This window comes from Neophocaena asiaeorientalis, unplaced genomic scaffold (assembly GCF_003031525.2).
Source record: "Neophocaena asiaeorientalis asiaeorientalis breed wild unplaced genomic scaffold, Neophocaena_asiaeorientalis_V1.1 scaffold150, whole genome shotgun sequence".
NCBI lineage: Eukaryota > Metazoa > Chordata > Mammalia > Artiodactyla > Phocoenidae > Neophocaena > Neophocaena asiaeorientalis.
The window spans coordinates 13,808,500-13,833,950 of NW_020176571.1; the positions used below are offsets into that span (position 1 = coordinate 13,808,500).

General features: G+C 35.4%; 1 protein-coding gene across 2 annotated transcripts in view; it reads left to right on the plus strand.

The window, feature by feature from the left end:
* The window catches only part of PIK3C2G (phosphatidylinositol-4-phosphate 3-kinase catalytic subunit type 2 gamma), a 335,075-nt gene that overhangs the window by 96,212 nt on the left and 213,412 nt on the right, over positions 1-25,451 (plus strand). For both annotated transcript variants that reach the window (XM_024733232.1, XM_024733233.1), the window contains 2 exons: positions 2,046-2,234; positions 18,109-18,202. In XM_024733232.1, coding sequence (XP_024589000.1) covers positions 2,046-2,234; positions 18,109-18,202 — 283 coding nt within the window. The remainder of the gene's footprint in view (positions 1-2,045; positions 2,235-18,108; positions 18,203-25,451) is intronic.

Below are 25,451 nucleotides of genomic sequence, written 5' to 3' on the forward strand. Positions count from 1 at the left end.
AAGATACAATTATACACCCGTTAGAATGTATAATTTCTTTTCAAATGATCAGTATGCTTTTAATTACACTCTGAAGACTTGGATAATTTTTTTTTTTTTTTTTTGCGGTACGCGGGCCTCTCACTGTTGTGGCCTCTCCCATTGCGGAGCACAGGCTCCGGACGTGCAGGCTCAGCGGCCATCTCCGCGGCATGTGGGATCTTCCCGGACCGGGGCACGAACCCGTGTCCCCTGCATCAGCAGGCGGACTCTCAACCACTGCGCCAGCAGGGAAGCCGGATAATATTTTTAAATGGGCAAAAATCAAGTGTGGGCAAGAATGCCGTACAGTTGGTTCTACCATACCCTACACATGATAATGTGAAATATTACAACTACTTCAGAGAATAGTTTGACAGTTTCTTCAAAAGTTAAACAAAAATGTGACATACAACCAAGTCATTCCCCTCCTTGGTACTTTCTAGGGGAAATGAAAAATATACCCATATGAACACATGCACACAAATTTCTCAGCAGCTTTATTCATAATATCCCCAAACAGGAAACAACACAAATGTCCATCAAATATGAAAAAGGATAAGCAAATTGTGATATATTCATACAAAGGAAGAGTACTCATTAATTAAAAGGAATAATCTACTGATACACTCAACAATATGGGTAATTTAAAAAACATTATACTGAGTGAAAGAAGCTATAACTAAAAGAATATTTACTCTATGATTCCATTTATATGAAGTTTGAAAATAGGTAATAGTCTAAAGTGAAAGAAATCATACTAGTGCTTGCCTTTGGTGGCATAAGAAAACTTTTATATCTTGAAAAGTGTGTAGTTTTTACTTGATGTATGCATTTGGCAAAATTTAATTAACTGAAGCCATGCATTCTCTTTTATGTAAATTATGCTTCAATAAAAGAAGGTAAAAGAGAAAAAATCACTGTTCAATATTGAAAAAATGAATTCAGTTAGGAAAATATAACTTGTTTTAATACCATAGAAATAAGTTGGTTATGGAATTTTTTCTTCCAGGGCTTTCTGGTGAGGAAGGTAGTGACAAAACAGAAAAGGAGACTAAATGCACCTCAAAAATCATCCTCTATAATCCAGTTCTTTCACTTTGCAGATGAAGATGGCTTCAGAAGAAATTGTAGAGAAATATCGATATTTAAAGTCTTTCAATAATTCTTATTATCCTGCTTGGGAGTTTTAGTTAATTTAAGCTGAGCAACAGAGTATCAGTTTGGAGGAGACAGTGTTGAAAAGCTGTCATTGTCATGTGAGAAATGCTGTCCTTCAGCTGAACCATGGTCTTGAATGCTTTTGCTGGAGTGTAAGCAAAACACGGTAAACTGTCAGTGAATCAATGTCCCTTGTCCTAGACTTAAATCTTCTGTTGGGACCACTCTCCAGAGAGGAACACTTGAGCACTTAAGGAAGTCCTATTCACTGGCATTTTAACCCCAAACTTCCAGCAAACTCTGAGACTTCAAAGCCAGAATCCAGGGATAAATTGAGATCTTTGTTTTTAGAGTTCAGAGCAAAAAGTTTTCTGAACTCTGATTGAAACTTACTTTGAAATGAAGGAATATGGTCTTCAAAATATGCCATTTCTCCACAGGCCCACTTGGGTCTAAGTTAATTTATAAAGAATGTAAGAAAGTAAATGGTTAAGCAACTTTGTTCTAAGTAGTACATGTTGCAGGATTCAGATAAACTTGGTCTGCCTTAAAAGAGACAGAGACTCTGCCAACCAAAATGACTTTTTTAAAAAAGTAGCAAGCATAAGAGTGAGGAAAAATAAATGTGAATTATCTGAACTGAAGTTTATTTCATTTTATTTTTCTATAAAAAAATAAATTTAGTGGGAAATAAGCTGATAAAATAACCTATCAAACTGTCCCCAAAAGATAAAGGACTTGTTTTCCAAAATAAACTAAAATAAAAGTCAAAGAACTAGACTAACATTTTGTACTGTGTATTTACAGCAAACATTTGTTAGTGTAGCAAACTCCAGTAAATTACAGTTTCCAATCTGGTTTTGCAGACTCTCTGAGGAAAAGAGAAGATACTTATGGTTTTATCGCCTCTACTGCAATAATGAAAATTGCTCCCTTCCTTTGGTCCTGGGTAGTGCCCCTGGATGGGATGAAACAACTGTTTCGGAAATGCATACCATTTTGAGAAGATGGAAATTTTCTCACCCTTTGGAGGCACTTGGACTTTTGACTTCCAGGTAAGAATTGCGTGACAGGCATGACATTACTAATGAGAAAAATTTGAAGAGAAAAGCTGTAGGACTATGTGATTAATTCAATAGCAATTCCGTTTGTTTCCAATTTCAGTAGCTATGAATATTAAATTTAGATAAATGTAAACTATGAATATAAATTTTAAACAAATCTAAAATATAATTGTGTCTTCTGTACTAAACTTGAAGTATAATTAATGGCCATAGTATCTTAAATGGAGAGTCTACTTGCTGTTACAGAAATAACAACAAAAAAAATTGAATAGGGAAAAATAAAATTCTCTACTTGTCCCCCTCTCAAAAGAAAAGAGTTCTTAAAAATTAAAACAATATCTTTTACTACTGAAACATGCAAAGCCTGGCAAAATACCCTGCTTACAGTAGGTTTTCAGTTAATAAGCCAATGATGATGACAAGAATAAAAGGAAAAGCTATCCCTTATATATTCTTCAGATCTTCCCTCAGAATAAAATGCATGGGGGTAGGGGATCTGGTGGGGCAATGACGTCATCTTCTAGTTAAGGAGAAGCATGAGGGAACAAGTGTGGTATCTGGCTCTGGTTTGGAGAAGCAGCTCTTCCTTGGCTTCTGTTTCATATTCAAAGCCAAGAAGAGATATTTTAAGTCTGTCTTGATGGCATCAGCTCACTGATGCCATGAAGAAAGTCTGCAATCTCTAGAGTCAGAGAAGAATTGTGACACCCAGTTCTATTCTAAATTCTCTCTCAAGATCCTGATGAAGGAGAAAGGAGGGAGAGAAAGTGACACAAAGGACTTTTCAAAGGATTTATTTAGGTTTATTTTAAAATTTGTGTCTTTTATAAAACTTCTAGCATGGGAAAGGGAGAGAAAGTGTTTTCTTTTTCTATTATTTGTAAGCGTTAATAGGTTCCACTCAATCTTCCAAGCTCAAAATTTACAAATTATCGGGCTTCCCTGGTGGTGCAGTGGTTGAGAGTCCGCCTGCCGATGTAGGGGACACAGGTTCGTGCCCTGATCCGGGAGGATCCCACATGCCGCGGAGCGGCTAGGCCCGTGAGCCATGGCCACTGAGCCTGCGCGTCCGGAGCCTGTGCTCCGCAACGGGAGAGGCCACAACAGTGAGAGGCCCGCGTACCACAAAAAGAAAAAAAAAAAAAAGTTACAAATTATCTTAAAATCCTACATGTTTTGTGCCTCTCACATTGAATATTTTTTTCAGTTTTCTGATGTCTTCCATTAATTACTGCATGCCCAGATGCCCACTCTTCCTTGATAGATGATAGATAGATAGATAGATAGATAGATAGATAGATAGATAGATAGATAGATAGATAGACAGACAGATAGATATAGAATTTTTCTTTTAGTTGAGCTTGCAGCTTTGCCCCTTTTTATAAGGCTTCTTATAGGTGGATCCTTCCTTGATCTTGCCAAGTAAAATTGATCACATCTTCCTAGTACAGTGCTTTGTTTCTTTATGAATTACATTTTATTGCAATGTGTTTACATGCAACATGTGAAACATGTAATTTGCCCATGTTGGACTGAGAGCTAGTTAAGGCAAAACAGTTCATTATAGTGTTTCTGTTTCTCAAAGGCTTAATAATACCTGGGACATAGTAATTACTCAATATTGACTCAGTCACTATAAAAAATACATTATGATTATTTATACTACTTTATTTTAATATTTAAATTATATTATTTGAGGGAATCATCGATTATCTTTATTTCCTACATCTCCTTGTACAGGTGAATGAATTAATGAAATAATGCTATGATAAGAAAATCAATTAACAATTGATTGGTTTCATTGGAATTATTTACAGTACATACTTGTGTTTCAAGAACTTTCTGGAAAAAAATAAGTTCTCATTTCCACCTTACTCCTAACATCTTTTTCTGATTTAGATAGATAAGAATAGCCAATATCTACAAAATTTTTTTGCTAAATTCTAGTTGTTTTTGGCTCAAGTAAGACTTAGAATATTAGCACAATTATTATTTTGTCATTCCTGAACTGATAAGCTCATCGAAATTTGGCTCAAAATGTGAAGGTTAAAAAAAAAAGTGAAGGTAACAATTCACAGAGTAAGAGGTTTAGCAAATCATATATCCAATAAGGGAATTGTATTCAGAATATATAACTACCCTTACAACTCAATAACAAAACAATAAACAACCCAATTTTTAAATGGTCAGAGGAGGACTTCCCTGGTGGTCCAGTAACTAAGACTGCCACTCCCAATGCAGGGAGCCTGGGTTTGATCCCTGGTCAGGGAACTAGATTCCACATGCCGCAACTAAGAGTTTGCATGCCATAACTAAACCATCCCGCGTGCCGCAACAAAGATCCCGCACACGGCAACGAAGATCCCATGTGCTGCAACTAAGACCAGGCGCAGCCAAATAAATAAATATTTTTTAAATAAATAAATAGTCAGAGGATCCAACATTTCTCCAAAGAATATATACAAATGCCCAGTAAGCACATGAAAAGATGCTCAACATCATTAACCACTAGGGAAATATAAATGAAAACCACAATGAGATACCACTTTACACTAACTAGGATAGCTATAATCAAAAAGACAATAAGCATTGGCAAGGATGTGAAGAAATTGCAAATCTCATATATTGCTCAAGGGAATGTAAAATGGGGCAGTTTGTTAAATATGAAACATCAAGTTACCATATGACCCAACAATTCCACTCCTAGTTAATACTCAAGATAAATAGAAAGCAGGTTCACTCAAAAACTCCTACATGAATGTTCAGACCAGCATTATTTATAATAGCCAAAAAGTAGAAACAACTCAAATGGCCATCAGCTAATGAATGGATAGATAAAATGTGGTCTATCCATGCAATGTAGCAGTATTCAATAATAAGAAAGAACGAATATTAATATATGTTACAACATGAATGAACCTTGAAAACATGCTAAGCAAAAGAAGTTAGTCACAAAAGACCACATATTGTATGATCCATATATGAGATGCCCAGAATAGGCAAATGGATAGAGACAGAAAGTAGATTAGAGATCACCTAGGGCTAGAGGAGAGGGAAAATAGGGAATGAGTGCCAATGGATATGAGGTTTCTTTTTGTGATATGGTTCCACAACTCTAGAAACATGCTAAAAATCATTACATTGTACACTCTGAGTGAACTGTATGGTATTTATATCTCTATAAAACTATTAAAAATACTTAAAGAGTAGTTGTAAAGGTAAAAACTATGACTATATCTCTAAAGCATAATTTTCTTACGGGACAACTTTCTAAAGTTTCTAAAGCACTAACTGGTGGTTTTTTTTGAGCGGGGGTAACTTATTATTGTTTTATTAAAATGTACCTTGGTCTATTTTAAAGACATTTAAATGTGTTAACTAATATTTTTTGTTAAGTTCATGTAATGTTTCTTACAAAAATCTTTGTCAGAATGAAGCCTGTAATACTGATTAGTTTTCTTGCTTATAAAATAAGAGGATTCACTAGATGGACTTCAATATTCTGGTTTCTGATAACTAAGCATAATTCTGTTTATAGGAGCCTTCTCTACTTAAAGAGATGCTGAACATCTATTTGATTCACTTAATGTTTTAAATATAAAGATCAGATTTTTACTTAGTGCTCCTTAATACGACCTCGTTTTATTATCTACAATAACCTTCAGGCAAATACTATTATTATTCCAATTTTACCATTGAGGAAACGGAGGCTTACTGGGGTTAAGTTGCCCAACTGACATTAGTAAGTTAAAGAGCTAGAGTTAAATCCAGAGATTTGGAGCTTGCAATCTTAACACTATGACTTACAGCCTTCCTACATAAATACATACTATTTGTTTACATACTAAATATGTAAATAAAACTATCCTAACGTAGTTTGATTATAGTAAATAGCAGTACTTACTGTCTTATGCTTGGATGTTTCTACTTCACTGTGTAATTGCTTTTTTTCTGAATAACCAGATTTTTAGAGGTTATAGGGACTGGTTTCAAAGCAGAGAGCTGTTTATTAAGCGTCATTCAGGGAACTTAGTAGAAACTGGATTTATTTGCACATTGAACAGTTCCTTATCATGCATCAAAACAGGTCACTGAAAAGGTTGGAGTATTTCCATTGTACTTATCCTATGACTCCTACTCTCAGTTTAACTGAACTATTAATAAACTTGAGGACAAGCTGTTTCCAGAAATGAACCTTTCAACTTCTCTAAATTCAAAAGCTGACTTCTCTGAGAACAAACAGTTTATGCTTGTTAAGTGAGTTGTCAGGGTGAGTTCTTCAGAGGTCTGTATTTTTTCTCCTTTGAATAGTCTTATTTTTTCAGTGGCTTAACCTCCTGAGAACTGGTGTGCTCCATTACTAGCTTGGAAAATTTTTGCTATTATTGATTGCTTAATCCTGTTTGAAGGTTCACCACGTCCTTTTGGCTTATTTTTAGCCAGAGACACGTTGAGATTTGATTTAGCTCGTGTGGGCCATAGGGTGTTAATATTTCCATGACTGAGTGTTAGCACTGTGTTCACCAGGTACTGATACTTCCATTAGAGAAGGCAGTACCGTCAGAATACCAGAGACCAAGGGCTAAGGTCTGTAGTTCTTGGCAGATGGTTGCTGTTTTCTTGAACCCTGGTGCACAGGTGCAACTATTCAACTGCTAATAATAAGCAGAAATTACCCAAGGAATTAGAAGGCAGTTCAAGGGAGGTATTCATTTAAAAATAGTAACTCTAAATTGGCATCAGAGGATTACATCAGAAGCTTAAATAAAAATTTGACGAGGTACCAGAACTTGCCATCCTACATGATGTGAAATTATTGTTTTGCAGGAAAAAGAGCAATACTTAATAGGCAGTGCCTTAGCTTTCAAAATCAGTTTCCTTGGAAAAATGTTCCACAAAAATGTTTGCACCAAACCACTATATTCTTTATTGTAGAGATTAATTAATGTATGATAAAGCCATTCTTAACTAGCATTGTAAGCAGGCAGAGTAGAATATGGAAAAGGTAGACAGTTATAACTTCCACATCTGACTAAGTAATCAAGTGATGGATGATGGTGTATCCTTTCTGTTTATTTATTGAGCAAAAATATGTGTACATGGAAATTGGCATGCAATGAATCAAAGAAGCCGAATAGGTCATAATGACTGTCTCTAAACAGTTTAGAGAGAAAGACTCAAACTGAAGATCACACAATATACTCTATACTATAATCAAAGTATTAAGTGCTGTATGCCCCCAAGGAAGAGAGAGGCAAATTCTCTCAAGGAAAGTAAGAAAAGCTTCACAAAGCAATTAAATTCTGACTTGAAACATTCATAGGAATTTCCTGAATGGAGAAAAGAGAAAATGGCATTCCAGGAAGAAAGACTAGCATGGTCACAGTTATGGAGGTTCAGAGAATAGTAATTTAATATAATATTAGAAGGGAATTATACTGGGAGACAAGGTTGAAAAGAGTGGTTCAGTTTAGGTCATTTGGGGCCTCATGAGTCAGGTAATTACTAGGAACTAACTTTACTGCAGCCCATGGAATTTTAAGAATGGGAGTCATACAATCAGATTTATTTTATACAGGGATAATTCTGTGAATTATTGTGAAGGGTGGACTGAAAAAAGAATAGAATAAGAGCAAGGATATTAGATAGATGCAAGTATTGAAATAGTCTACTTGAAAAATAGTCTGGGCCTGATCAAGGCATCAGTAGAAATTTACAGAACAGATCTGAGAAACATTTCAGAAGAAAGTGAAAAAGAGAGAGGAAATAAGGAAGACTTGGAGCTTTCTGATTTGGGTAAATGATAAATAATTACATCATTAACCAAGACAAAAATTATAGAAGAAAGAGCAGATTTGGGTAGTGAAGTTGGATGCCATACTTCAAGGCCTTGAAGAGGAAATGGAGAAAAATAAATTGTGCCTCTTGGAATAGGATTGCTAGTAAAGGCAAGAAGATCACTAAAGTTGGAGGAGATAAGAAAATGATTTTGATGTTTGGGGTTCATATGTTTGTTGAAATAAAAGAGCTCCAAGCATGTTTAAAAACTGAGATGAAAGATGCATGAAGGGAAGATCAGAAAACAGGGATGGGTGAACTGACAAAATGAGATGGCACCAACAGCCAACAACCTGTACCAAAAATGCAAATGGGAATTTTATCAAGGAGAGGAAGAGAGTAACTTGTTCCTCTCAGTTGGGAGGGAAGGAAAAATATGAATATGATTTTAGATAACTATGGATATGGAAGAGAAAAATGTGAAAGTTTCAGTATTCTCCATGAAGGGAGAGTCAAGGTGATATACTAAAAATGAAAAACATAGAAGTGCATAAACCCAAAGATATGTATCTTGCCTTTGTGTACTTTTGAAGAGTTTCTGGAGTTGCTTCCATATTTCATGGTTGGTAATATAAGCTTTGAAATCAAACATATCTGTCTCTGCCACTTATTACTTGAATGACCTTGGACAAGTTTTGGGAGTAATAAGCATCATGTACCTTGCAGGATAAAGTACTTATGAGAGCTTTCCGTACATGCTGCCAATCATTCTTATCGTCATTATCCTCTTCATCATAACTATACTTTTTTTTTTTTTTTTTTTTTTTTTTTTTGTTTATTTTTTTTTTTTTTTTTTTTTTTTTTTTTTGCGATACTCAGGCCTCTCACTTTCGTGGCCTCTCCTGTTGCGGAGCACAGGCTCCGGACGTGCAGGCTCAGCGGCCATGGCTCATGGGCCCAGCTGCTGTGTGGCACATGAGATCTTCCTGGACCGGGGCACGAACCCGTGTCCCCTGCATAGGCAGGTGGACTCTCAACCACTGCGCCACCAGGGAAGCCCCATAACTATACTTTTAAGAGAGTTCAGAGTTTTCAGACTTTTTTCAGTGCCAAATTGTAAATATCAATAAATTCATGGGAACAATTTCATTTCTAGTAAGCTTCAGTAAGCTTAAATTCACTTGTCAAAATGTATATGTTAAAAGTTAGCAACTTAATAAATATTTGACAATGGAATAATGACTTATAGCTTACTTATTAAGCTCTTTTACAGTATGTTATGTGATTCGGCCTATAAAATAATCTCTTTAATATTGTTACCAACATATACAAATTCCATTTTACTGATCCCCATTTTACAGATGAAGAAATTGAAACCCAATTTGTCTATTCATTCACTCAATAGGTGCTTATTGGTGGCCTACTTATGCTTGGCCCTGAAGCAAGCATATTAAACAAAAAGATACATAATCTCTTGCCTTTATGGAGTTGTAGTCTACTGGAGGTGGGGAGAAATAGGCCACTACCAAATTATAAATGTAAAATAACAGGTGTTATAACAGCTCTGAGTGAAAAGCACGTGGTTCCATGATAACATAAAGGACCCAAATCTTTTCTCCAGAGTGGGAAAATTCTTCCCTGAGGAAGTTATGTTTGATTTCAGATCAAAGATGAGTGGGAATGAATTGGTGAAAAAGGAGAGTAAGAGAAGAGCTTCCTGGGAAGAGGGAATCTATGAAATGTGGAAACTGTGTTTAAGAAACGGGAAGAGAGCCAGTGTGCCTGGAATCCAGGGAAGGAGTGTGTGATATAAGATGAACAGATATGTTCAGATGGAACTAGAAGATCATGTTAAGGTCTTCTAAACAGGACCATGTTAAGCAACTTGGTCTTTATTCTGATAGCAACAGGAAGGCCATAAATGATTTTCAGTGAGAGAATATTTTGAATTGATCTTCATCTTTCAAAGATTCCTCTGGTTTCTGAGTGAAGCATGGATTTGGTGAGGGAAGCAAAAGTAGATGAGAGAAGATGAGATAGGGAGCTATAGAAGTAGTCCAGGTGTCAGAGAATGGCAAGTCAGCCTTAGAAGGTGGTGGTGGTGACATAATAAAATGAAGAGAATCAGAACATTTAGAAGTAAAAATGACAGGATTGAATGGGGAGGAGTAGTGAAAAAGAGGGGTATCAAGGATTACTTTTTAGGTTTCTGTCTTATGTAAGTAGGAGGATAATAGAAGCATTCCCTAAGATGGGGCACGCTGGGTGACAAACAGATTATAGAACAAGAACACTGCAGTTCAGGGTTTGTATGTTGGCTTTGAGGTGTGCTTGAGATGACTGGTTGTGGTTCAACAAAGATATCTAAGCTAGAGACCCCGATCTGGAAATCATCCAGAGAAGAATGTGAATTAAGTCAAGGGTGCAGATAAATTTGTTTAGAGAGAGAGGGCATAAGATAAGAAGAACCTTTATATTTAGATTCAAAATCCCTGTTTTTTCTTAACATCATGCTGCTTTTGCATGTAACGTCTAATGCATCCAAACACAAAATCTCTCCATTGTGCTTTCAATACACCACTTGCTTAAAATAGGACCTTTCTAAGCTTGTCTATAAGTAAAATCAAAATGCATTCATAAAGAGGAACAAAAGCAATAACTACTCTTTAATTTTAAATAATAATTTTAATTAATACCATGACTATATAGTTAATTCTCAATATCCATGCATAAGTCCATAGACTATCCATCAGGAAATGTCTGTACAGTTCCTATGTCCCTTTGGGCCTATGATTCATTCTTATTCCTTTTGGTTCATGACTAGACCAATGCCCCAATCCAAACAGACAAATTACACTGCTCACTATTATATGTCTCTTTGATCCATTTAGAATGAAATAAAATTAAAAATACACCCAAATTAGTCTTGTGTGTATCATATAAGCATATATGATAATATCTAGTCAAAAGATTAGAAGGCCTTGCTAGAAAAACTGGCCTAGTATTATGGATATTTGGAGTCTAGTTGCAGTGTCACCATGAATGACCTTAGGAAAACAGCTCAAACTCTCTGAGTTTCAGTTTCTTCATCTGTACAATCAGGAGGTTGAACCAGGTCTCCAAGTTTCCTTGAATTCTAATATTTTGTAATCATGTGAAAATTTTTGAAGGAACATGAGTTATTCAGTAGATAGAAGTTGACGATCATCTTAAAGAAGCCTTATTCACCATTTTTCCCAGGAAAAAATTTCTTCTGTCATGTCTGATTGTTTTTTGAAAATAGCAAAGATATTCATATTGACATTTTTCTTCCAAGTTGATGCTGAGTGTGTCATCAGACTCAAAACCTGTTGGAAAAACTATTCTGTACTTCTGATGGTTTTCTAATTCTAACCTGACATTGGGGCTTTTAACTGTGAATAACCTCATGGCATTATGCCTGAATCCTTAGTGTGTTTTCAGAAGTCTGACATTTCTGTTACACTTAAATTTGACCTCAGATTTCTTTGCTTTTCAGTTTACTCCAAGCTGCTTTTTTTAAAGGTCATTTGTTACATTGCATTTGGCTTTCACCCATCACTTCAAGTTCTTTGAGTAAGGTATTGACACTATATCGTTTTTCAAACTAGAAAAAGAAGAACAAAAGAGAAAAAGAAAGAAAATAATAAAAAAGTAGAAATGACAAAATAACAAGTCAAATGGAAAAAATTGAAAGATGTAATTTTCTGTTGAAATTTCACCTCACAATTCCACTGGTCCTGTTGAAGCTTGTCTGAATCCTTTGTGATATTCCTATAGGCCTCTGAGATGAGAGAAATTATAAATGTTTGAGGGAAAAGAGGAGGAATGACAATTCCCAAGTCAGATGACTGCAAAGCCAATTATTCATTCAGGGAAGACATAGGTTGATGTGCTGCTGTCTTAGAAACAGGGCACAAGTGCTGATTCCTTGACTTATGGCCCCACTACAATAACATACCAAAACTATGTTGTATATCCAAAGTTTTCAGTGATGTCTATAGTCCTAAGGATGTTTACAGCGATGTCACAAGATCGATATTATTTCCATAATAATTCTAAGATGTCATTTCTCTTTGTCACACTCATTCACTCATGAGTGTAGGGTGGGATTTTCCATAGACTACATGACATGCGATATTGCAACAAAGTTAACACTGAAGCAGATAGAGAATTCAGCTGTCTTCCATTAAGCCAGACATTAGAGACAAAAATGTTAAACAGGATCATTCTTCTCACTAAATTTTTTCTTTGTGAAAATATAGACATATTTCATAGAAACATAGTGTTCATGTTAGCCAGTAATGGATTTATTAATGTCATATAAAATGAATTGGTAAATATTTCTTAAATGTCCTGGTTTTATTTCTAATTGGTTATTCTTGATAGACATAACTCACATAAACAAAAACTCTTTGGAATCTTCCATAATTTTTAAGAGTGTAAAAGGGTCCAGATACCAAAAAATAAATTGGAGAACTTTTATTGTACAGCAGATTCTAACCACTGGTCAGTTTCTGCTTCTACCTTGAGCCAAAAAATTACCTAAATACTTGGTATTCTTCCTTTCCTGCCCATGTAAAGATTCAATTCCAACTTATTTCTCTGCTTGACTTTAAACTTTGTGTTTACCCTACATTGTTGGCAAAATATAGAGTCGATATTTCACTGAAGTTTCTTTGAAAAATGTTTATCTTGAAGTTGTTTTAATTTTACTTAATTTTTCACATCTTGAGGGTTTTTTGCCACGTCTTAGATTCTTTTTATCAATTTTTACGTCAATCTTCAAGGATTATTTTTTCTTTGTGTCCAAATGTCCTCATTGGACAGTAAGCTATTTTAAGGTAATTCCTTAACAATTACCATACACAGTTATATTTACCTTAGCTATGGTATCTTGTCCTTTTAGAAATCCCAGGGATGCAATTGTTAGCTCAATTCGGAAGTAACTAAACCCTGAACGTATAGAATCACTGCTCACGAAACTCATGTAAAACTGAATAGTAAGCCAGTCTTGATGTTTTTGCTTTTGACCATAATTGTTTTTTTGCTCCTCTATTCAGAGATGCTTGGGAACCTAAATTAGGTAGCGTAAAGTTACTTAAATGGACATTTAAAAAATTATGAATAACCTTAAATAAGTGACTATTTCACTGGACTTTTCTTATGCCTAATTTTTAAAAATGTCATAATAAATGAAAATTTGTTTCACCTTACATAATCTACTCCCAACAAGTAATGGAATTTTACTGATCTTGTATCCTTTTAATACCTCAAAACAGATAGATCTCCATTTATTACATTTTAAATTATTTTCTTATTGATTATAAGGAAGTTTCTTATAAATATCAACAAGGACCTAATTGACATAAGCCTGATGAATCTTCTAATGGGACTTTCGTTTATTCCCCAGACTCAAGGTGTTATGTCCATGCCTACAGTAATTAGTAATCCCAAGGTTAGCAGGGTCACTAGAGAGTGGCTCTGGTTTATTATCGGTAAAAATTATACTTCTTTTTCAAGCAAATCAGGTCATTGGAAAGTACAACAACGTAGCTTGTTGAAAATTCAAAATAGGTTGTGTTCTTCCGATACATATGACATTTCAGTGTGTAAATATCACACCACAGTCAGAGAACTAATATGGGTAGCCCTCACCTCATTGAGGAGCAAGTTACTGAGCATGAAATGCCATTAACTATATCCCCAAAGATTAAATAGTTTCAGACAACATCACAGGAAAGAAATGCCAGGATTTGTGGAACATGTTTGTCCATTGATCTGTGGCTAAGTTCACGGCCCTGAAAAGGTATTAAGCATAAATTTTCCAGAGGCACAGATCCCTATTTGGGCCTATCATGTTATTCTCAGTCAACTACAAGATATGAGGCTTGTTCTTTTACTCAACAATGTGCACTCTTAAAAGGACATATGATTTGGGTCTTTTTTCTAGTGGTAATATATTTGCAATTATTAATATATTTTCATAGTTAATTGAATGAGACTTGCTTTAAAAATTATTACTTTTTTAGTAACCAATAGAACTTTCATATAGAAAACTTGAAAACCTAAGCATAAAAAAGAAAACTAAAGTCATCCATGATATTTCCATCCAGAAATTTGGTATTCATATTTTGACCCTTCCTTTTCCATCTTTCTTGTTAAGCATATGGAAAAATGAACGCATTTTTCTAAATGGTATTATACTGCACAAATTGCATCATTTTTTCAAAATATTCTCATATTATTAAATCTTATTTTAATATTTTAATGACAGCATGTATTTTATCATATGGTCATAGCACATTTAACTTAACTGCTTATGTTTAGATATTTATATTATTTCCAATTTTGTTTGCATACATATATCCTCACACACACCTTTGATTATTTTCTTAGGAAAAATTCCCAAAGTAGATTGCTAGATCCAGGAGTAAGCACATTTTAAAGATTCTTTTTAAATACATGTTCCCGTATATTGCCAGCAATATATGAAAGAGCCCATTTCCCAGGAACTTCACCAACACTGCCAGCGTCTCTTTTAATGTGGCCAACTCTTCCTAAAATAGTCAAATTCAAGTTATATTTGGATATGTTTTAATGTCTTTAGGTCTTAGCCACATCTCAATATGTCTTGTGGTTCATTTCTTGGCAATTTCTCTTCCAATTTCTTCCTGAACATCAAGCAACAGTAATGAATAAAAAGAGACATTCCTTTCTATGAAGGTGCAAAAACATTCTTCCCAGCATTTGCACATGTTAATACAATATATAATTTTCCTTTTGGACTATACTACAAATATTACTAGATTTTTGTTCTATTCCTGAGGAGCCTGAAAAAAAAGAAAATAAACCCTTCTTTTCCATTACCTTCAGATTTGTTTTTCTCTTACTGTTTGAGAGGAAAAAAAAATCTGGAATTTGTATGAGTGGTGTTTGTGGAATTAAGCCTATTGCTACCAATGTAAATTATCTCAGGGCACAAGAAATAAGATGGGCTCCATAGTATGATATTCTTCATTATTATCTTCATGGCCAATGCATTTTTATTAATCACTCAACATGTATGGAGCATGGTGCTAAATTCTAGAAATAAAAAAAAGAAGATAGAGCAATCTTTATCTTCAGTTTATACATTCACTAGCTGAGGAATGAAGATACATATATATAAAATGATAAATCCTAATACACACTAGCATATCCTAATTGCCTAGTGGATTTAACCACTCAGGGCCCTTGGAGTTCAGAGAAGTGATTGCTAAAGATTGGCATAGTGGCCTTCAAGGGGATTTGATCCACATTTTGAAGGAGGACTAAGACTTTAAGAAGAGAAGGGAGGGTGTTCCAAGCAGAGGTTACAGTGCTAACAAAGGTGAGAATGAGCATAGCATTTTCAAAATAAAAATAACATACAATGAGCCAGAGCAGTTTATTCAGTATTACAGTAGTAGAAAAATCTGGAGTGTTCAGCCAGCCTTGAATATCTAAATGAATAGTATGGGCCTGAGAGATCCTTTGAAAACAGAAAACCATTTAATGGTTTATGAGAAATGAACTTACAAAATAATTCAGGAAATTTTATAAGGTATTGAAATGAAAAATGCTAATACCAGCATGAGATAATTATGGCCTAGCATAGACAGTTGCAGAAGAAATTGAAACAAGTGTAGATGCTAGAGCCATTGGGATAGAAAAATCAACAGAACTTGGCAACTGATGAGATAAAAAGAAAAGAGACTACTAGGAATTCCACAGATATATTCAGTTATGCTTGGACTAGGGATATAAATGATTGAGCCTATCCTCAACCATGTGTATAGAATCCCATAGAGAAGGGTGTGATGAGCTCAACAGGGGGCTAGAAAGTGGCTGGGACAGCTTCACTGGTAAATTGATGCTTGAGCTTTGACTTCAAGGATGAATAGAATTTCACCAGATGGAAAGGGGGAAAAATTAAATGAAGAGGGCAAAGAGGGAGAAAATATAACCATTAAAATTTAAGACCTACATGACTGGAGAAAGGTGATAACACGGACTGCAAGACAGAAGTCTGATAGTAGAGATGTTTTAGGTGGAATGATAATTAATTCAGTTTAGACATTTCTCAAATATGTGGAGAGTGTCCACCTATCTAGAGGCAATGCAGACAAATATATGAATGAAACAGGCAAAATTTTTCTGCTTTCAGAGTGTTTACCTTCTAGTGTTTGGAAATAAATACATAATTACCAGTATAATGTTCACCAAAGGTTTTTGTTTTGTTGTGATGTTTGTTTTCTATTTTTCCTTCTTGTTATTCACACCAATAAGATAAAATAGGCACACAGGAAAGCATGGATGACTAGGATCGGACCTAAGTCATCACTTAGGCAACAAAATATACCAACTAACTATTCCCTCTAAGACTTCAAACTGTCCTCAAACTGACCTTGACATCTACAAGCCACAGACAAATGGTTTAATAATTGAGAATAATAAGTTAGTCAATCACATTTCATTAGGGGAAAATAAAGTCTTAGTGTGCTAAAACAAGCTGACCTTCTTCCAGCTTTGCATTTTTATTACACCATTTTTACTCTCCATCTGTGCTTAATGCTATGCTAAGATCTTCTGACCTTAGCGGTACTTCTTGAGATGTGCCTGGACTACATTCTCACTAGGTCTTATTGCTTGAATGTTCATAGGGAGAAAATTATTGGAAAAGTATTTGCAGGTCAGAAATAGGGGTTTTGGATGACTAACCTTGGAAGTGAAATTCTTGTTGCAATTAAAATGCTCAGTTTAAATGAAGAAAAAATATGTAACCTGTTTAAGCAGTGCATTTCAAACTGCTATCAAGGACAGTTGGGAGATACTGAGTAATGCCATTTTTTCCTTTACACTGTAGCTGCATAGTATTCATTTCACCCTTCAGTAACCTGACATGTTGAAAAGAGACTGGGCCTTGGAGACTTTAAAGTTTTCTGACCTCCACAGTATTGAGAGCCAGTCTTTAGAGCTCTCACCTGACTGGTTGAAAAGCATTTTGTTTGTTCCCATACAAAAGGATTTGGGGATTTTGTTCATTCATGTCTTTGTTTTTAAGTGAATTACTATAAAACGTTTCCTTCAAGTTTTAAATTATACATACTAATTTTTTAAGACTTGTTTAAAATTAATTGGTCTTATCAATACCCTTGTTATATCTACTAATCTACATACTAAGTATGGTGTCAAAGTTATATCTAGGCACTTCCCAGGAGCTAGAGATAATTGAATCTACTTCTACTGATGGAGCAAGAGAATGGCAATCAGAGGAGCCCATCAGAGGAGCACAGTTGTCCCTCAGTATCCTCAGGAGATTAGTTCCAGGACCTCTGCAGATACCAAAACACGGAAGCTTAAGTCCCTTACTTAAAATGGTGTAGTACAGTCAACCCTACGTACCCACAGATGAGAAACCTGCCAATATGAAGAGCGACTACAGGGTTTCAAATGCTAACTAAATTTAGTTCGGTAACAAACTTTTATTGTGTCTGATTGGTGCTAAATCTTACAACAGGCATCTGCAGTCCAAAAATGAGTAAGGCATAGTTACCCTCAGGAACTTAACAGTCTAGTAAGATTTAGCTCTATTAAGTTATTTGTGCTTATTTATTGTAAGATACTTCAGATTTCTGGTTTTCATTATCATCTGGCCAAAACTCATTTAAATATACCATATCCCATTTTTAATCATATATGCCATCAGGTCTCCAGCTGGTAATAATTTACTTAAATATATGGCTAAATAATAAGCAAAAATTTTCATGTATTTTAGAAAATATCTTTTATATTCTATAGTCCACATTTTATAGGCAGGAAAGCTGGCAGGGATCTGAAAGTCAAAACAACTTTCTACTGCAGTTCATAGGAGAGTACAGACTATGAAAAAAGAATGATTATTTGGTGCTAATGAACAACTTAATTGATTGTGAGATTATTATTTTATCTAATGCATTGGAGGTGAAATTAATTCTGTTTTCTTGATATTTCTCATGCATTATTTTATACTGTTAACAGCTTAATAGATATATTTACTTTGTATTAGTTTTCCAGATCAAGAAATTCGTAAAGTTGCAGTTCAACAGTTAGACAGCCTCTTGAATGATGAACTACTGGAATATCTCCCACAGCTAGTTCAGGTAAGAACAGCAAATTTGCCAAGGGACTCCAGGATTTTAACCAATAATTCTCTAAAACAGTTCCCAGTGAATCAACAATAGACTACATAAAAGTGATAATTGCAATTTGGCCAGCCAGGGGGCTAAAAAACTATAGCTCATATGTCAATATGGGTACAGCAGACATTCTCTAGCCAAAATTGGTTACAGTTACAAAAAAGGTATATAAACACCAAAAGGGAAACTTTTTAGAAAATGACTTCACTTATTAATTAGAACAGGAAAAAAATAGAAATGCTTGTGATGAAATACTTGTATCCAACTGTATATATAAAACAATAAAAAATTAACCAAATAAATATTATGTAGAAAATACTCATTTACTAGGCATCCACTCATAATATTTTTCTTGCTTTTCCCATATTCTAATATTAATTGTAGATTTTATAAAAGTAGTTTCTAATAACCAAGTTCTGCTGCCAGATAGTACACTTTTATGACATCAAATATCACAATCTTGGAGTAATTTTGGAAAATAATATAAATTTATCTAGAAATATGATCAAGGATGGATTTAGTCTGAATATGTTGAAATATAAACAATTACACAAATGGTCATGTATTGATATATGGTTGAATATCCAAAATATAAGCAATGATTTGTTTTCTAAGTTAACTGTATACTGAATGCTGAATAGGCCTAAAATAGTGGTCTTTATGTTTTTCTTTTGTCTTGCTTTTAACACAGGTATTTTCTTATCTGAAATGTCAGGTTGTAGTTACAAGCTATTTTAAATGCCAGGTGCCTCAGGTTTTGAATTTAAGACAGGAGACCCTAAGACTGAAGTGGGGAGCTTCTATGAATAGACTTGAATACCATGTTACTTTACAAACAGAATATGCACTTCTCTAAAGGCCTCCTAAAGAGAGAGCTGGTTTAGAAATATATATACCATAGAGTTGCTTCTGCCCCTCCTTAGAGTTGTGACTTCCCTAGGCTTGCCAGGATAGTGTAGTGAAAAATGAAGATTAATGCAACTTGCAGGAACACTATTCATCTCATGCCTCATGAATATGGGCAACCTGCTATATCTAACCCAACTCAAAAAAGTAAGTTTTTACAAAAGTTTATATAGATTAAATCCATTTGAAAACCCCAATCTGAATCAATAACACTTGGCACCAGGAATGTCGCTGAGAGCCATATGCCTGTAAATGCAAATTCGTAGACAAGATGCACAAAGGATCCAACATAGCAGATACACAGAGATAAAGATGAGTAGCGTTGCAACTATTTCCTAATTAAAAATGATGATTATAAACTCATGTGAGATGGAAAGAAATCTAAAATGTGACTGGAAAATAAATGAAAGTTGGGAAGAATTTTCAAAACATTCATTGTGGGGTTTGCCCTTACACTTCAGTGCTCCACCATGACATTAAAACTTTCCAAGACATGTGAGACCTTCAAGATGGCGGAAGAGTAAGACGTAGAGATCACCTTCCTCCCCACAAATACATCAGAAATACATCTACATGTGGAACAACTCCTACAGAACACCTACTGAACGCTGTGCGAACAAAGAAGAGAAAGGGAAATCTCTCCCGGAAGCCTCAGGAGCAGCAGATTAAATCACCACAATCAACTTGATGTACACTGCATCTCTGGACTACCTGAAGAGACAATGAATCATCCCAGAATTGAGGTGGTGGACTATGGGAACATCAACATATATATTTTTTTCCTTATTCTCTTTTTGTAAGTGTGTATGTGTATGCTACTTTGTGTGATTTTGTCTGTATAGCTTTGCTTTTACCATTTGTCCTAGGGTTCTGTCTGTCCTTTATTTTTTTTTTAATTACTTTACAATATTTTATTTTAAAAAATTAATTTTTATTTGGTACTTTAATAAATTTATTTTATTTTTCTTTCTTTCTTTCTTTCTCCCTTTTCTTCTGAGCCGTTTGGCTGACAGGGTCTTGGTGCTCCGGCCAGCTGTCAGCCATGTGCCTCTAAGGTGGGAGAGCAGAGTTCAGTACATTGGTCCACCAGAGACCTCCCGGCTCCACATAATATCAAATCGTGAAAGCTCTCCCAGAGATCTCCATCTCAACGCCAAGACCCAGCTCCACTCAACGACCAGCAAACTACAGTGCTAGAAAACCAATGCCAAACAACTAGCAAGACAGGAACACAACCCCACCCATTAGCAGAGAGGCTGCCTAAAATCAGAATAAGGTCACAGACACCCCAAAACACACCATCAAATACAAGCCTGCCCACCAGAAACACAAGATCCAGCCTCATCCACCAGAACACAGGCACTAGTCCCCTCCACCAGAAAGCCTACACAATCCACTGAACCAACCTTAGCCACTGGGGACAGATATCAAAAACAAGGGGAACTACAGACCTGCAGCCTCTGAAAAGGAGACCCCAAACACAGTAAGTTAAGCACGATGACAAGATAGAGAAACACACAGCAGATGAAGGAGCAAGGTAAAAACCCTCCAGACCAAACAAATGAAGAGCAAATATGCAGTCTATGTGAAAAAGAATTCAGAATAATGGTAGTAAAGATGATCCAAAATCTTGGAAATAGAATGGAGAAAATACAAGAAACTTTTAACAAGGACCTATAACAACTAAAAAGAAAAACAAACAATGATGAACAACACAATAAATGAAATTAAAAGTTCTCTAGAAGGAATCAATAGAAGAATAACTGAGGCAGAAGAACAGATAAGTGACCGGGAAGATGAAATAGTGGAAATAACTACTGCAGAGCAGAATAAAGAAAAAAGAATGAAAAGAATTGAGGACAGTCTCAGAGACTTCTGGGACAACATTAAACACATGAACATTCCAAGTATGGGGTCCCAGAAGCAGAAGAGAAAAAGAAAAGGACTGAGAAAATATTTGAAGAGATTACAGTTGAAAATTTCCCTAATATGGAAAGGAAATAATCAAGTCCAGGGAGCACAGGGAGTCCCATACAGGATAAATCCAAGGAAAAACATGCCAAGACACATATTAATTACACTATCAAAAATTAAATGCAGGGGCTTCCCTGGTGGCGCAGTGGTTGAGAGTCCGCCTGCCGATGCAGGGTACATGGGTTCGTGCCCTGGTCCAGGAAGACCCCACATGCCACGGAGTGGCTCGGCCCGTGAGCCATGGCCACTGCGCCTGTGCATTCGGAGCCTGTGCTCTGCAACGGGAGAGGCCACAACAGTGAGAGTCCCACGTACTGCAAAAAAAAAAAAAAAAATGCAAAGAAAAAATATTAAAAGCAAAAGCAGCAAGGGAAAAACAACAAATAACATACAAGGGAATCCACATAAGGTTAGCAGTTGGTCTTTCAGGAGAAACTCTGCAAGCCAGAATGGAGTGGCAGGAAATTTTTAAAGTGATGGAAGGGAAAAACCTACAACCAAGATTATTCTACCCAGCAAGGATCTCATTCAGATTTGATAGAGAAATTAAAACCTTTACAGAGAGGCAAAAGCTAAGAGAATTCATACCACCACACCAGCTTTACAACAAATGCTAAAGGAACTTCTCTAGTCAAGAAACACAAGAGAAGGAAAAGATCTACAATAAAAAACCCAAAACAATTATGATAATGATAATAGGAAAATACATATTGATAATTACCTTAAATGTAAATGGATAAAATGCTCCAACCAAAAGACACAGACTGGCTGAATGGATACAAAAACAAGACCCATATTTATGCTGTCTACAAGAGACACACTGAAGACCTAGGGACACAAACAGACTGAAAGTGAGGAATGGAAAAAGATATTCCATGCCAATGGAAACCAAAGAAAGCTGCAGTAGCAATTCTCACATCAAACAAAATAGGCTTTAAAATAAAGACTATTACAAGAGACAAAGAGGGACTCTACATAATGATCAAAGGATCAATCCAAGAAGAAGACATAACAACTGTAAATATTTATGCACCCAACATAGGAGCACCTCAATACCTAAGTCAAATGCTAACAGCCATAAAAGGGGAAATCAACAGTAACACAATACTAGTAGGGGGCTTTAACACCCAATTTTCACCAATGAAGAGATCATCCAAAATGAACATAAAATAGGAAACAAGCTTTAAATGATACATTTAACAAGATGGAATTAATTGATATTTATAGGACATTCCATCTCAAAACAACAGAATACACTTTCTTCTCAAGTGCTCATGGAACATTCTCCAGGATAGATCATATCTTGGGTCACAAATCAAACCTTGGTAAATTTAAGAAAATTGAAATCGTATCAAGTATCTTTTCTGACCACAACGCTATGAGACTAGATATCAATTACAGGAAAAAAAATCTATAAAAATTACCAACACAATATGCTACTTAATAACCAAGAGATCATTGAACAAACCTAAGAGGAAATCAGAAAATACCCAGAAACAAATGACAATGAAAACACGATGACACCAAACCTATGGGATGCAGCAAAAGCAGTTCTAAGAGGGAAGTTGATAGCAATACAATCATACCTCAAGAAACAAGAAACATCTCAAATAAACAAGCTAACCTTACACCTAAAGCAATTAGAGAAAGAAGAAGAAAAAAACCCCAAAGTTAGCAGAAGGAAAGAAATCATAAAGATCAGGTCAGAAAGAAATGATAAAGAAATGAAGGAAACAATAGCAAAGATCAATAAAACTAAAAGCTGGTTCTTTCAGAAGATAATTGAAATTGAAAAACTATTAGCCAGACTCATCAAGAAAAAAAGAGAAGACTCAAATCAACAGAATTAGAAATGAAAAAGGAGAAGTAACAACTGACACTGCAGAAATACAAAGGATCATGAGAGATTACTACAAGCAAATATATGCCAATAAAATGGACAACCTGGAAATAATGGACAAATTCTTAGAAAAGCACAACCTTCTGAGACTGAACCAGGAAGAAATAGAAAATATAAATAGACCAATCACAAGCACTGAAATTGAGACTGTGATTAAAAATCTTCCAACAAACAAAAGCCCAGGACCAGATGGCTTCATAAGCAAATTCTATCAAACATTTAGAGAAGAGCTAACACCTATCCTTCTCAAACTCTTCCAAAATATAGCAGAGGGAGGAACACTTCCAAGCTCATTCTGCAAGGCCACCATCACTCTGATACCAAAACCAGACAAAGATGTCACAAAGAAAGAAAACTACAGGCCAATATCACTGATGAACATAGATGCAAAACTCCTCAACAAAATACTAGCAAACAGAATCCAACAGCACATTAAAAGCATCACACACCATGATCAATTGGAGTTTATCCCAGGAATGCAAGAATTCTTCAATATATGCAAATTAATAAATGTGATACACCATATTAACAAATTGAAGGAGAAAGATCATATGATCATCTCAATAGATGAAGAAAAAGCTTTTGACAAAATTCAACACCACTTTATGACAAAAACCCTCCAGAAAGTAGACATAGAGGGAACTTAACCTCAACATAATAAAGGGCATATATGACAAACCCACAGCAAACATCATTCTTAACGGTGAAAAACTGAAACCATTTTCACAAAGATCAGGAACAAGACAAGGTTGCCCACTCTCACCACTATTATTCAACATAGTTTTGGAAGTTTTAGCCACAGCAATCAGAGAAGAAAAAGAAATAAAGGAATCCAAATTGGAAAAGAAGTAAAACTCTCACTGTTTGCAGATGACTTGATACTATACATAGAGAGTCCTAAACACTCTACCAGAAACCTACTAGAGCTAATCAATGAATTTGGTAAAGTAGCAGGAAACAAAATTAATGCACAGAAATCTCTTGCATTCCTGTACCCTAATGATGAAAACTCTGAAAGAGAAATTAAGGAATCACTCCCATTTACCATTGCAACAAAAATAATAAAATACCTAGGAATAAACCTACCTAAGGAGACAGAAGACCTGTATGCAGAAAACTATAAGACACTGATGACAGATATTAAAGATGATACAAAAAGATGGAGAGATATACCATGTTTTTGGATTGGAAGAATCAACATTGTGAAAATTACTCCACTACCCAAGTAATCTACAGATTCAATGCAATCCCTATCAAACTACCAATGGAATTTTTCACATAACTAGAACAAAGAATTTCACAATTTGTGTGGAAACACCAAAAACCCCACATAGCCAAAGCAATCTTGTGAAAGAAAAACGGAGCTGGAGGAATCAGGCTTCTGGACTTCAGACTATACAAAAAGCTGCAGTAGTCAAGACAGTATGGTACTGGCACAAAAACAGAAATATAGATCAATGGTACAGGATAGAAAGCCCAGAGATAAACCCACACATCTATGGTCAAAATAAATAAATGGGACCTAATGAAACTTAAAATCTTTTGCACAGGAAAGGAAACTGTAAATGAGACGAAAAGACAACCCTCAGAATGGGAAAAAATATTTGCGTTGAAGCAACTGACAAAGGATTAATCTCCAAAATTTACAAGCAGCTCATGCAGCTCAATATCAAAAAAACAAACAACCTAATCCAAACATGGGCAGAAGACCCAAACAGACATTTCTCCAAAGAAGACATACAGATTGCCAACAAACACATGAAAGAATGCTCAGCATCACTAATCATTAGAGAATTGCAAATCAGAACTACAATGAGTTATCACCTCACACCAATCAGAATGGCCATCATCAAAAAATCTGCAAACGATAAATGCCTGGGAGGGTGTGGAGAAAAGAGGACCCGATTCACTGTTGATGGGAATGTAAGTTGATATAGCCACTATGGAGAACAGTATGGAGGTTCCTTAAAAAACTAAAAATAGAACTACCATACGACTCAGCAATCCCACTACTGGGCATATACCCTGAGAAAACCAGAATTCTAAAAGAGTTGTGTACCACAATGTTCACTGCAGCTCTGTTTACAGTAGCCACGACATGGAAGCAACCTAAGTGTCAATCGACAGATGAATAGTTAAAGAAGGTGTGGCACATATATACAATGGAATATTTCTCAGCCATAAAAAGAAACAAAATTGAGTTGTTTTTAGTATTATGCATACTACCAAATATAAAATAGATAGCTAGTGGGAATCAGCCGCATAGCACAGGGAGATCAACTCAGTGCTTTGTGACCTAGAGGGGTGGGATAAGGAGGGTGGGAGGGAGACGCATGAGGGAGGAGATATGGCTATATATGTATATGTATAGTTGATTCACTTTGTTATAAAGCAAAAACTAACACACCATTGTAAAGCAATTATACTCCAATA